At 38.8% G+C, this 14,664-nt stretch overlaps 1 protein-coding gene across 2 annotated transcripts in view; it reads left to right on the forward strand.

Annotated features, from left to right (window-relative positions):
• The window catches only part of HGF (hepatocyte growth factor), a 59,100-nt gene extending 53,970 nt beyond the window's left edge, over nucleotides 1–5,130 (forward strand). For both annotated transcript variants that reach the window (XM_075490572.1, XM_075490657.1), the window contains exons 17-18: nucleotides 1,291–1,436; nucleotides 3,648–5,130. In XM_075490572.1, the coding sequence (XP_075346687.1) occupies nucleotides 1,291–1,436; nucleotides 3,648–3,818 (317 nt within the window). In that variant the 3' untranslated portion in view covers nucleotides 3,819–5,130. The remainder of the gene's footprint in view (nucleotides 1–1,290; nucleotides 1,437–3,647) is intronic.
• The last annotated feature ends 9,534 nt before the right edge of the window (nucleotides 5,131–14,664 follow it).

The raw sequence follows: 14,664 nt of genomic DNA on the forward strand, positions 1-14,664 counted from the left end.
AGACATTTATTTAGTCTGGTAAATACTATATCTGGCTAATTATGTGTTGATGATAAAGTTAATAGCTGCCAGTTGGCAATAATTACTTGAATAATAACTGTGCTCAAATGTCCTTTTGCCACAGACCCTGAGTAAGCAACAGCAACATACTCACGCTGTCCTGGAAGCAGAGCAGAAACTAGACTGTAATTCTGAGGCTCTCTTCCTCGTAACCATTACTCTGCATTTCTTTGTGGGTGGCAAGTAATCTGTACCAGCCCTCTCCCAGATGACTGCCTTTGATGTTCCCAGCACGGCCATATTAGCCATCCTCTGGGGGGAATGAGTGGCTGGGGGACAGGGAAGTCGGGCTGGAGCGCGGTGCAGCATCACAGGAAAGCTTAGCTTAAGAGAACTGATAAGGAATTTGCAATGTTGTGGAGTTATGTAATATAGTAAATACATAACATGTCATCCAAGGACTTTGTGCTATATTTTATGCACTACTTAACATAATCCTCACAGCACCCTAGTCAGGGAAGGAAGAAGTATTACATCCATTTTTTTGTATTCAAGAAAGCAGGATAACAATTCAGTGAAGGGCAAGCTTGGCATTTTCTTTTGATATCTGTGCAGGGAACAGGCAGGTCCAGGCCCTTTATTTATCTTCGCAGCTTGTACAGACTTGTCTTTCGACATGTAGAACAAGAGCAAGCTCCGCAGGGCTCCTGCTTCCTGACCTTCACACTGATGAATGGAGATTGCACAAAGCTGTGGCTCTGCCCTTGCAGGCACAGTCATTCAGTGTAGCTGAGCCAGCACAGAACGAGAAAAACTCTGTTCTGCTACAGTATTTTTCAAGTCACACGTCCTTCCCTAGGCCGTGGCAGGCACTGTTATATATTAACTCTTGTTTAAGGCAGGGAGCAAAATCCTGGCTCCACTGATGGGAGTGACAACATTCTGAGGCTCACTTTTTCTGATTTCTGTGATGTGACAGGGCAAGCTGGTGGTGGACTGTAGAGTAAACCCAGTTACCTAGCACTTTCTTCTAATACAAAACACTTCTCCAGATATTCTCAGAGAACTGAACAGACATGCACACCGAACAAATTTCTTGCAAATCTCATTTGTAGCAAATATAGGAAATCCAAAAGACAAATGCATGGTAACAGTAAGGCTGGACAAAAATGTGAGTACTGGAGAGAAGGTACAATAACTGAAGTTACATGAGTAAGTTTATCCAGACTGCATCTTCAATTTTTTTTTCCCTAAAATAGTATAAAGTTCTTATTCTCTTTTCAATCTTAGTAATTAACTATGATGGCCTTCTCCGGGTAGCAAACCTGTTTATTTTGGGAAATGAGAAATGCAACCAATATCTCAAAGGAAAGATCACTGTGAATGAGTCAGAAATCTGTGCTGTGGCTGAAACCATCGGTGCTGGGCCTTGTGAGGTAAATATGACATTTCCTAATACATTCTTAGAGCAACCAACCTGGCTATTTCATTCCCAGAAATAATGTACTAGATTTTTTTTATAATTATTCTCTCTGCATTAAACTTGTATAGAAAAAAATATTTTAATCTTTTGCTTTGGAAAATGATTTGTGTTTCTAGTGATCTATTTTCTGCCAGAGTGCAGGAAGAAGCTCCTTTGCTTCAATTTCACCCTACCGCCACACCAGTAAAGGGTTTACATGCATGTTAAATATACTCATGTGACTAAACACTTTTCTAGACTGAGATAAATCTGTGTTCTGTATAATAAGGGCTAAAGTGGGCTGTGTGCTAAAAACAGCAGTATATTTTTATTGAGTAGAAAGCAAAGGCTGGAGCAAATTTAACTACTTACTTAGATGAGGACTTCCGTGCAAAATACAAAGACACTGCTCAACAGAGTTGATAAAGTTATGAAAGAAGGAGAAAGATTAAAAAAATGTGCTGAGGTTTAGTATTAGTCAGAAGGCTGGAGCATTTGGTCTCCCTAATCAAGCCTGAGTCCCTAATCAAGCCTGAGCAACATATCAGTGAGGACAGGAGAACTACTTCAGTGAAAGTATAGTTTGATACAGTTGTTTTACTTGGGACTAGTTATGATGATAGAGAAAAGACATCTAAGGAGAAATGCTGTAAATCATTTATTACAGGATGATAAAACTTTTTGTGTGGAGAATCTGCCTGTTGAGATGATGTCTAGAAGGAGGGCAGTCATGAGTATTATTATGCACTTAATATCTGGAGTAGAATAGATGATTTCCTAGCACTGTTGTTAACCAAGGAGTGAAATTTTCCCTGGGGTAGTACCCAGGGGTACTACCAAACCATAGGGAAACGAGGTCTTCATCAGGCTGAGGCCTCTTCCATTTATTATTAGTATTCCAAAGGATCATTTTGTTATTGCAAAGTATTTTCTTCAAAATCAAATATTTAATCATAAATGAGCTCTTAGACACGTCAAGGCTTATAAATGAAACATCTGCATGGAAGTCTGCTGGGGATCCTGCACTTTGTTTTCCCTTGCAAGAAGAAATGGACTGAATTAATTTTAGCAATCAGTCTTAATCACTGCACGGTTTCCTGCTCCCTGAGTTCCCCTTTGAAGCTACTTTCCTCAGCAGAGAACAGGCAGAGAAACAAAATCAGATTGGCAGGTGAAACTTCACTCCTGAAAGTGTTTTATGAGCTGCTCTGACGGTACTGACATAGTTCATTGTTCATGTGGGAACTAATCTGCCATCAGTCAGAAAAAAACCCCCAAACCAAATAAAGGTCAAGCATTGTTGTTTCTCTGGTGATCCGGAGAAAATACAATGCTAATTGTCAGCTTTTATTTTTTGAAACAATGTCTCACTATCTGATATGAACATTTACTGTCTAGTTTTGCAGCTAGTTTGCTAGGTTCAGTATACATTTTGCCTGGGTAAAAACTGCAGTATCTATGTTCAAGTCCCAAATCTATGTGAAAGTATCTAAATTACCATTTCAATGTAATTTAAACTGGATATATTTTAGTGATAAATAAGACCCCGATCTGAGTCCAAATCTTCACTGAATGCGTGTACTGGTGCACAGATGTCTCATTCACTCAGAATAATGAAAAAGAGTATTTTAACAAGTTTTGTCTCAAAATTATGTCTACAAAATATTACCTTTATTATATTTGGGATTCCCCACCACCACCACCTATTAGTACACATAGATTCTCATCCTGGAGCCTTGCAACATGATTGACTGACAGAAGGATATTAACCTGGCTCTGTCAGTAGTCTTTGATGCAAAGCCTGTTATCACAACAAAGATGTTTATCAGCCAAGTCACTTTTTGCTCATCTGGTTTATATACACATAAACAAATTGCTTGCAGGTAGCTGAAAGAGGAGGGTAAGATCTGGTAGTCTGAAGTCACTAGAATCACATGTAAAGATGGATCATAGGGTTTAATTTGCACAGGAAGCAACCAAGGGTCAAAGGCCAACCTTGATGTTGGTTCGCATAAGTTCTGGTTGTGAAAAACATACTGGAAGCTGGGTTTTGCCCTATGGTAGGAATAACTCTATTGCCTGTTCATTGAGCTAGGTCATCCCCAAAAGAAACCAGTCAGTAAGAGACAGGTGGGAGCTGTGTCTTGAAGCATTTTGAGAAGTGACACTCTTTATTTTTTCCTAGCGAGATTATGGTGGTCCCTTGGTTTGTGAACAAAACAGGCTGAAGATAGTAGTTGGTGTCATTGTTCCTGGCCGTGGATGTGCCATTCGAAATCGTCCGGGGATTTTTGTTCGGGTCTCATATTACTCCCGGTGGATACACAAGATTATGATGACCTACAGAAAACCCTGAAAAACTCAACAACTTCCATTCAAAGAAAGATTTTGGACAACATGGAATTAATGTGTAATGTAAAGATCAACAAATTTTTAACTACTTGATAGTCAAGTTTGTTGAGCTTCTTTTAATATTTATGTGTGTTTTTAGTGTTTTTGTCTATCAGTGTTGTTTTATAAATGTTGGCGTGACTTACAGTATATGCAAGTATGGTGACATATCTCCTGAAGATACTTGAATGGGTAAACAATTTTGCAAAGACATTATTACTGGATGATAAATGGTTTTGTAGAAATAGATCATATGACCTCTTTTATGCTGCTCTTCAGATTATCTTAGAAGGAGAAACAAATTATAGTTTTATTTAACACATCTTATTCTATGAGCCATATATTTCTCTTCATATATGACAAAAGACCTACTGAGAGATATATACATATGTCAAGGACAGCATATATGATCATATTTCTCTTCCCCGCTTATAAGAGGTCAAAGATTTCAATATTTCACTAAAAAAAATCTCTTTAGAAATTAGTCTTTTCATTATTGATGGACTTTGACAAGCCTACCATCAGCAGAGTTCTGATAGAAGTCAGTATCACTTCCTTTTACACAGTGTTTATAGACTCTAGTTCTGCACTTGGTCCCTTCAGTGTGTATGTGGTCCCCTAAAAGATATCTCAAAAACCCTTTTGGATGAGGGAAGAGACATAGAAGTGGATTGGTTAGCAAACTATTGATCATTGGTTTAAAGTTAGTCGTAGAAATAACTGTGAATTTACAATGTTAAAGAGAGTATTTCATACAATTTGAAAAATTAATCCTGATTAGCTACTGGCAGCCTTTGGCCATTAAAAGAAATTTCAATAAAATGCCAAATCTTTTGCAACACACAAGTGTTAAAAATTCAGTTGATTCTAGTTATTTCATGAAAGTAACTCTGTATTTACAGCAGGAAAAAGAATAGTTGAATCTGGCATCTGGCTGAGAGACTTAATAGTGGGAAAAGTAAGTTACACATTAATAGTCTTTTCAGAGACTTAAGATCTTTAATAAAAACTTACCTAGATTTGGACAGAATTCTATCCTTTGTATAATTCCTTTCAGGGTAATAAAATAGTTGCAGAGATTGATATGATCTTTTATGTACTATGGAAAAAATCATCAATAGTTTAGTAGCTTGTTTCCTGTCTGTATGTAGAACCATCGTTTTCCTTTATGTTGATGGGGAAAGACAACAAATAATCAGCATCTATGAAAGGCGCTTGTTCTCCTTTAGGCATTTAGTTGTATGGCTGGAAGTATTATACAAATATGTTGTTATAGGTGGCACTGTAACACCTATAACACTGTAACTGTAACTGTTAATTACCCTGTAATTTCTGGAAAATTGATACAGCATATATCCAACTGTTAGTTTTACTACTGTACATGTAATTGCATAAGTAACTGCACTGTTACTTCACTTGTGACTATGTAGTTGTCTATGTTTCCAGTAGCAAATTGTATGGTATGTGTATCACATCTAACTGCATAGCCGCTAAGCCGACATCATGGTGTAGACATATAAAAGGACATTTCATTCAGAAGACGCAGGGTTGAATTCTGCCCTGGCAGAAAGTAACCACTTCAGGGGAGCTGTCTTGGGAGGCAGCCCTCAGGTTCACTCTCCAGATTATTTTCTTCAGCAGTGCACTTTGACTTCAGTGGGACTCAAATATGCTTACATCTCCTGGTGAACTGGGATGAGTTTCAGCCCATGCTTAAGTGGCTTGGCTTGCTGAGATTTGTGTCAAGCATCCAGCGGATTCTACTGGCACATAGGAAGAAGTCTTTCAGCAAGCAGAGCTTCTGAAATTCCTCGTGATGTAAATAGTCTCTTTGGACAAGATATGACTTCTTTGTGCAGCGGATCTGAGGTTGTGGATGCTACGTAGACAGTCTGTCTCGATCTATTCTGGCTGCCTCTGAAGGCTTTATGCTCCTTTTGGGCTCTCTTACTTACCAGGCCTAAAAAGGGCAGGATTTAGCCTGTTGTATTTACAGTTAATTACTGCCATGTATGTGAAGAGTGTACTCTTACTAAGTATATACTGACCATATTGTATTGAAAGGATTAACTTTTTAAGAGAGACTTTTAAAGAACTCTGAGTGAGTTTGTTTTCAGTCACAAGTAGAATGTGGATAAAATATATAATTCCATGTTCACTCTTTGTATTCTAAGAATTGTTATGATGTGCTCACTGTATTATATTTGCAGGCATTTTGTTATGTCTATCTAAAAAAATCAAATCCTAAAATATTTTAGTTATAAGCTTCTGCTGTGCAGAAGACTGTGATTTTTATATATATATATACACATATATATATATATGATAAAAATACTGTTTTTTGTTAGACAACGTGTAAGGATTTTTACCTGTTTGTTCTGGGCAGCGCCTCAGTAAAATAAATTGTGCAGAGTTGATGCTCCAGAACTTAACATGTTTGTATGCACTTGCTTATCAGGTGCTCTTGCTCTCCCCATCTCAGTATGGAGGGCACGTGAGACTCTGAAGAGCAAGGGAAGAGAAGATTAATGATATGTGGTAATGAATTTGTACTTCATTTATTCCTGTGAATATTTCTTGTTGGTACCAATGGTACCGTACCAGGCAACTGTTATAACTACAGGATTCTCTTAAGAAAGGACACTCTATAGATATTTTTTCACTATTCTAACATTTTTCTCTCTGTAATAACAAGGGAACCTGATCTAGTGCCCATCTAAATTGCTGGAAAGCCTCTTACTAACTTCAGTGAGATCTGGACTTTATTTCGTAGATGTGATTTCATTCATATTAGAATTAAAGGGTACAGAACTTAAATTCTTATCTAAGGACATTCTTAAACTCCATTGAATTTCATCTTCATTCTCCCTGCTGTAACTAATCCTTGGTCTCTGAAAAGTGTAATAACTGGACATAAAATTTTGGAATTAAAACCTAAGAGCTGATTTTGTGCTACTGAAGTTAGTTTGACTTAATTACTGATTTTCTTTGGGCATTGGAACTGGCTGATGCTTCTTCCTTTCATTAATGAAAACATTTTTCCCTTAAAAAAGCTTTTTTCCCTATCTCTTTTTCTCTCATATATTTCATGACCCTCAGAGAAACTGTAGCTCTCATTGGGAATGTACTGGTCTAGATTTTTGCTGCTACTGCTGAAATCTTCTTCTCTAGTTTAAGATTAAAATTCTCTGAGGCATTCTGCAAAACCTTGCTGCAGGTAATGCCAATGTACTTGACAGAGCTACTCACTTGAGGTAGAGTTTTTCAGACGAGGGTCCAAATATCTCTGAGGGTCAAAATCTACTCAGGCAAAACGTCCCTTGAAATCAGTGAATGTGATTATTAAAAGAGTGGGGGCTGAAAGTTGCTCAGTGCTTTTCCCTATGGCCATGCACTGAACTACATGCATCCTTGTACACTGAAAAGCACACAGATTCTCAACTCCATGGCATCTGCAACAGGAGGCGAGGCTTTATCGCCATCCTTCTGGAAGGCTGGTTGTAAACTAGTTGACCCCCACGGAACCTGTATGAAACCTATTGGATTGGTTGTTTAGCCTTGTTTCCTTATCAATTGTTTTCTTCCTCCCTCACGTGCACTGGTATATTATTGTTTTATAAATGTTGGGGCTGCTGGCAGGAACTAACATGGCTTTTCACCCTAAAATTTTAGTGTTCCTTTTTAAACATACTCTTGGGCATTTATGTATGATGTTTCCCTGCATGGGATCTAACTTCAGGGAGCTGCCTGTGGAATTCAGTGTATGATAAGAATATTTTTTCATATTTAAGTGGGAAAATTAATGCTCCCATTAAATACAACTAGCTGAATGCCTAATGAAAAGGGAACACTGTGGTTATAACTTGTATTACAAATCTTCTGTAATTAACAACATCTTCATTAGTTAATAAAGTTGGTATTTTTGTAACCTTGTTTACTCTTATTATTCTTAATAAAGTATTTTATAAAAAACAACAGCTTAATTAGCATTATATTTCTTATTTAAAGAAGAAGGTTTGGAACCCCATTGCTAGACTCCCAAGTCTAATTTCAGTGAGGGATTTCAGTGTGCTGAGTAAGGAGGACTGGTACTTTAAAGATTTTCACGTGTCCAATAGCAGAATTGCACATAAAATGAAAGATACAACCAAATCCATGCTGTGATCCTGCTGAGTCTCCCCAAGAGCTTCCTGATGGAATTCTGCACTGAGAATGGCCTAAGGATATTATGGAGAGAGCATATTTGCAGTAGAAAGGGTGTGCTTAACCTAAACATGAATATTTGCCAAGTGGTTTGTAGTTCCTTACAAATTCAGTGAGAGGCTTGGCATGTTAAATATTTTGTTTAATATACTTCACACTTCAGGAAAGGGCTCCCCTCACTGTGTCAGAGTACTACTGGCGGTACATAAGATGATGCAAAGGAGACCAATAACTTGCACAAACCTAGGTGCTGCTGCTGCACTTAATATCAAAGCCAGCCAACAGCAACAGCTAGCAAAAGAGGAAACAAGCAACACCCTTACTAGCCCCACCAGACTAGTGCCTCCATCCAGCCGCGTACTGTCAAGCTCCTATAGCATCACAGCATTCTGGTTTGGTAAGTTCAAATAAGGGACGGTAAGTTCATTACTTCTTTTTCACTATCCAGAAGAAATTTCAAAGTTCTAAGCATTTCTGCTTTTACTGAATTTTTGATGATTTAAACATATATTTGCTAACAACTCCAGCTATATCAACAGAGAATCATTCTTCAAATAAACTTATGTGCAGAGTGTTTGAAGTCTGATTCTGAATTTTCTGTGGTAAATATTACTTTCTTTTTGTTTGTAGTCCAAAAAGAAGATTTCCTAATTGATTCATAAAATCAGTGGATTTTATCAGGAACTCATGAAATCAATGGTAGACTTGCCAATAAATTCAACCATGCAGGAATGCTTCCAAAGTTATAAAAATCTAGAAATAGTCCATATGTCAAAACCATATCTTGTTATAATTTTACATTCAAAGTGTTAAGGATGTTCAGGTGACCTGTCTACCTCCTGGGAGCCATGAGAATTAACTGCTTGTACAGCAATTTGCACAACAAAGATCTATAAAGGGATATTGCCTTCATACTACATTCTGTTATGGCTTTATCTTTTGTAGTTGCAGGAACACTATAATCTGCAGTGATAAATGACGAAAACCCACATCGATGCTCAGTACTTGCTTTCTGCTCTTTGTTACTTAACAAGTCTTGTGTAAACAGAGCAGGCCATTTAGTAGAGATCAGTTGTGTATCTACTCTGCCTTCAGAAGCACCGATTTCTGGACAGTTATGTTCCAATAAAAACCATGTGCAAAAAATAGGAAAGAAAACAGCTGGGAGGAAAAAGGCAAACCATAAAAAAGTTAATATCAAAGTAAGCTCTAAAATGAACAGATAAATTTTTTTCATGTTGTCTCAGATTTTATAACTTAGGATATATGGTGTCAAAAGCTGCAACAGAATAGCTTAATAACCTTAGCTTTCCTAAAGCTGTTTCACTTTGGTTCAGAACACTTGGCAAGGTGCAATGACTTCTCCAGAGGATGTAGTGCAAGTTGTTTTTCTGTGTCTGAGGACCTCATCCTACTTGCATTGAAATCACTGTCAAAACTCCATCTAGGGCTATTGGGTAGATCCTAAATCCTCCTTATGAACCCCTTGGACCTTGTCATAAGGCTGTTTCAGATCCTGACTCAGTCAAGTACTCAGGGCATGTTCCAGACTGGTACTGAGTGGCAGAGGAGAAAAGCATATGTTATACTTCAAACCTGGGCATCAAAGTTCCACTGCAGACTATCAACTTTGCTCAGTCAGAGTCTAATTGAATATAAGAACTGGATGATTTGCTTGCTATTCAGATATTTTTCATAATAATAATAATAATAATAATTAAAAAAACATGATGGATGCAGTTACTATGAATGTAGTTTTTATACACATAATAATACATTCCTTAGGGAATTCCTTAGGGAAAAACTCTCCCCTAGAGGAAAAAACTATACCACTTCAGAGCCTAAGAGATGTTGGCATTTGCTTGAGATACCTCAAGTTGTGTCTATTTAAGCTAGTGTTGTCCTCAATTGGGTTATTTGATATATTCTACTGGGAGAAAAAAAATATACAGGAGAGTGTAATTCATAGCAATTTATTAAAAATAAGGCAGGAAATATGGCATTAGAGGCACACATTGGATTAGATGAGTCTAGAGTAAAACACAGACAAGGATATAGTCTTTCTCTCCACTTGAGGGAAGTTTTACCTTGAGTAATGGGCAAGTTTATAGTATTTAATTCGGTTCAGAGTATACTAACTGAAATTTTTCCAGATGGTTTTCTTTCCTTGAGGATTAATGTCAGCATGATGCACAGACTGAGCAAATATGCATTTACATCAACATTGCTATTACAAACCATGTCAACAATGGTCTCATGTCTTGGGTGTAAACATGCCATCTGCTGTTCAGCCTTGTGTTTAACAGTACTGTAACTTCACATAGCAGTTACAAAACTGTCATTACATAGTTTCTTCTCTTTTTTTTTTTTTTAATTTTTTTTTAATTAAATGAAAACTTAGAAAATTTGCTGTTCAGAGCAGTGTAAGTTGTGGAAGCTTTGTGTCAAGCATTCACTTGAAAGCCTCTGTTTTTCATTGCTGTGCGTCCTCACGAGGCAGCTGAGTCCCAATTATTGCCTGATCGTACAGTTCTTTGAAGTGTATGTTTGTTGGCAAAGTCCCCACATAGTCTTAATTTTTCCTGTTGAACATATTCAGAATATGCCTCTAAGAATACCTGTAGGAAGTGAAAACTCATTGCAGTCCTGAAATATTCAGATACCACCCTTCAACTATCCACACTGACGTTCCTAGCTTGCCATTGAATACATTAACACAGGGAAAGGAATATGCTAGTGGGCTAGATGGCTTCTACACATCCCACATCACCGAGGCTCGGCTATCCCTGGGGAGGTGTGCCACAGCCCTCTATATGAAACCATCCATACATAGCCAGAGCCTTGATGTGACTGAGCACTAAAGCACACAAATTACACACTTACACACAAACAAATGCACACCACACCCACACAAATGCACACAGATGCCTTCACAATAGTATCTAGCTGACTAATTCAGAACTTCTTGGTCTACACAGGTACTTCAGGAAAAGGGTTATAACTTGGGATTTTCCCTGCCCCCCAGAGCTGTGCTAACTGAAGTGACTTAGTATAGGAACAGGACAACCTGAGAAGAAAGGTCTTCCTACCAGGAGCACTTATTTCACTTTGCCTAATAACCAAGAGTAATGAGGGGAAGCTTAGTGGTGACAGCCAGGAGTATGAATTTTTCACATCCTGAATTTGCACATTTGTGATGGCAAAATTCTGCAGTGTAAGCCTGAATTGCAAGAAAAAGTCTTATGTGCCTCAGCGCCTTCGCCCACACTTCTGACTTGCTAGATCCAAACCAATCCAATCAGTTCTGCAGTGACAGCGTGTTTACTATGTCTTTGTGTGTGTGTGCATGTTCATGTGTGCTTATACACAGATATGTCTTCTGCCTGAAGCAATGTAGAAGCTCTGGCATTGGTGTTTATTGTCCTGGAATAAGACAAGTAGACCTGATTAGTGTCCAGCCAGCTGTGTAGCAGTTTGGACCCATCAGTATAACCATAATCTGCATGTGAAGGCCCCAAAAGTTAGGAATTAAAAAGCTCAGCCTTGGCTCTTAAGATGCTCAAACCCTCTAGGGAATCAATAGTAATCATTTGCATCTATGCTGCTAATTGAAATCGTGCACGGGCCTTTGGAGATGTTTCTGGATGCTTTTTTTCCTTTTATTCCACTTTAATTTTGTTAGGTATCACCAGAGGCTGGCCTTCATGTTAAAGCTGTCTTAAAACCAAATATTTTTCCTGTAGAAACCTGCTTCCTTACTGGAGCTGTTTCTGGGCTGTTATCTTAGTTAATTTAGTTAGGAGTGTCTTCTAAAGTTCTGGATGGGTTTTCCAGGCTGACTCCTCACTTTATCTTAGCAGAGAGGATGGGCTGTATTTGTAAGCATGGTGTTCATTAATCCCCTCTGATGCCATTCAGTGTTAACAACTTTTTGGTTCATGTAACTCCCTAACACTAAGCCCTGAGCATTAATTCCTTTAACTTTCTGCTGAAGTTTTTTATTTAGCCCTACCTTCCTGCCTGGTTTATACACATGCTTGAGGGAGGGGCGGGGGGGGGGGGTGGTTAAAAGCTTTTCAGTTTTCTTTAGCAGGCCTTTGCATTAAAGCTACTAAATTTTCTTATCGGTACTTTTTCCCATCATGACATGCAGATCTTACCAACTTGGTCTGCAGGAACATGTCAGTTTTACTGGTATGTTTGACAGAGACCAGGCTGGTTTCCAACTGAAATACATTTGTTTTCCCTCCAGCGTGCTTGCTTACCTCCCCAGGCTCCCGCTCTGTGTGGCTTCCTCCAAAGAGGTATTTCCCTGGCTATTTGGGTATGGATTGCACATTCCCATTCAAAATTGGCAGCAGAGTTTCCTATCTTTCCCACTCCACACTGGGGAGGATGGATTTTTCTTGCCATTTCCCTGACAAATTCTTCAGGAGTGTAAAATGCTCCTTACCTTTAAAGCAGTTTGTAACTAAATGCAGGAAGGAATCTGTGAAGCTGATGCGAGCTTGGGCAGCCAAAACTTACAGAAGATACCTCACTTAGGCATAAACCAAAAGTTTTGGATGTGCTTCTCTTTTAAATATTTAAATATAGTCTTGGCATTCCCGTATTCCTCTGAATGGTTATTTCAGACACTTCAGAAGAGTTTGTGAATTCCTTTCTTGGATCGGACGTGGTGAGGCAGTGGTGTTTGCACAGGCTGCAGCACAGTGTGATCCAAGGGACTCCTCGACACTGCTGACAGACAAGGACTCCAATTCTTTTTCTTTTCTACGGGTTTTTCTTGCTTATTTTCTTGTTTGTCTTGTTTGTTTGTTTGGTACATTATTATTCTATTTTAATGCTGACAGGAAGAAAATAAACAGGGAAGAGTAGGGCTGGTGCAAGTGATGTGTTTGAACTGTCCGCTGAACTGTCCGGGTAAGATTTATGGACTGCTAGGGACAGCTTTTTGGAATGTTCTTCTCTTCACTCCTCTCTTGGCAGTTTTCTTGGCCTCCTTAGCTGTCTGAAGACACTTCACTTTCTCTATTTGGAAAGTGCTTTCCTCATTATCTTCTCTGTAAGGGTGGAAGTGATGAAGTCACTTTGTCTCTCTTCCTCCTTCCCCCCTGCCCCACACTGCTGTCTATGTCCCTCAGTGCAGATTCAGCAACAGTACTGAGCACTTCACTGAAGGACATTTTCCTTCTGCAAAATACAGAGCAAAGGGCTACTTGGGCATACATATGTTGAAGAACAAAATATGGCAAATGCACTGAGTGGAGTGGCATTTCTACAACATTTTTCTTACCCTCTCCAGAGACCATGCCTGTAAAGACAGAGCTCTGTGGTGTGTGAGAGAGCAGAAAAAGAAAACTCACTCTGGAAAAAAGAAAAACTGTTAGAAAAGACTGTTGCTCATACAGTAGGTTTTTGATAGCTCAAGATAGGCCACTGCCTGCACATGAGTAGTGAATCGATGCCTGTCTTGAAATAGAGAAGTTCTGTAGAGACAAATGAAAAGGTTAGGGGCTACCCTCAGGGAATTTTAGGTGTGAGAAAGCAGGGCAATAATTTTAGGTCCCAGCCCACAGGATTGACCACTGAGGAGCTTAGGAACCACACAGCTTCTGCCCACAGCTCGTGACCCCTGTCGTTGTCAGGTCTTTTTCTATGGAAGATCGACCTATGAGAAGAAATTCAACTTTGAGGGAGAAATTTCAGCAAGCTCTACTGGAATCACTCAGCAGCATGCCACTGACTTCCCTGAGATCAGCCCTTTGCACATGGAGCTGGTTTGGTTTGGTTTGTTTTTTCTGCCTGCCATGGGCAGATTGAAAGTGGCCTGAACCAGTTTATGTCTGTATCTGAATTTAGTCAGTCTTTTGACTCCAACTTAGGAGATGAAGATCAAAGGAGGAGAAGTTTTTTTAAAAAAATATTCTCTTTCAGGCCACATCCTTCCTATCATTTTCCCAATTTCACACATTCATTAAAAGGGGAAATGTACTGCATACAGAAAACACACCAACCCCTCCAAGTGAGAACATATAGCGATTTCATTCAGAAACACTCCTTTTAAGGCACAGAGTCTATAAAAACCACACCAAGAGAATATTGTACTCTGCGGTCATTTGTTAGTAAAGCTGACAGGAAATCAAAACTGAAAGGATTCTTCTGTAACTGCCAACTTGCTGTAATGGAAGCCAGGGGAAATATATTTATCTGTTTACTTGACTAAGAAGAAAGAAACCAAAACATATTTTCCTCCAATAGTAGAGGGAGATTAGGCTGTTACTAGTCATTTGTGTGCTAGACTTCCCTCCAGGCCTTTCCTAATGTTTTGTCTTGAATTCAAAACAAATAAAATATCAGCTCTTAGGGAAACAAAATATTTCATAGAGTACAGAAACTAAAAAGATATTTAAGTATCTAACATTTCACCTCTACAGCCTTAAGGATATTGTCCAGTACTTCACATTATGGCTGGATGGCCAGGCCCAAAGAGTGGTGGAGAATGGAGTTTACTCCAGTTGGCGGCTGGTCACAAGTGGTGTTCCCCAGGGCTCTGTGTTGGGGCCAGTCCTGTTTAATATCTTTATCAATGATCTGGATGAAGGGAT

Source organism: Mycteria americana, chromosome 1 (assembly GCF_035582795.1).
Source record: "Mycteria americana isolate JAX WOST 10 ecotype Jacksonville Zoo and Gardens chromosome 1, USCA_MyAme_1.0, whole genome shotgun sequence".
In the NCBI taxonomy this organism is placed as follows: domain Eukaryota; kingdom Metazoa; phylum Chordata; class Aves; order Ciconiiformes; family Ciconiidae; genus Mycteria; species Mycteria americana.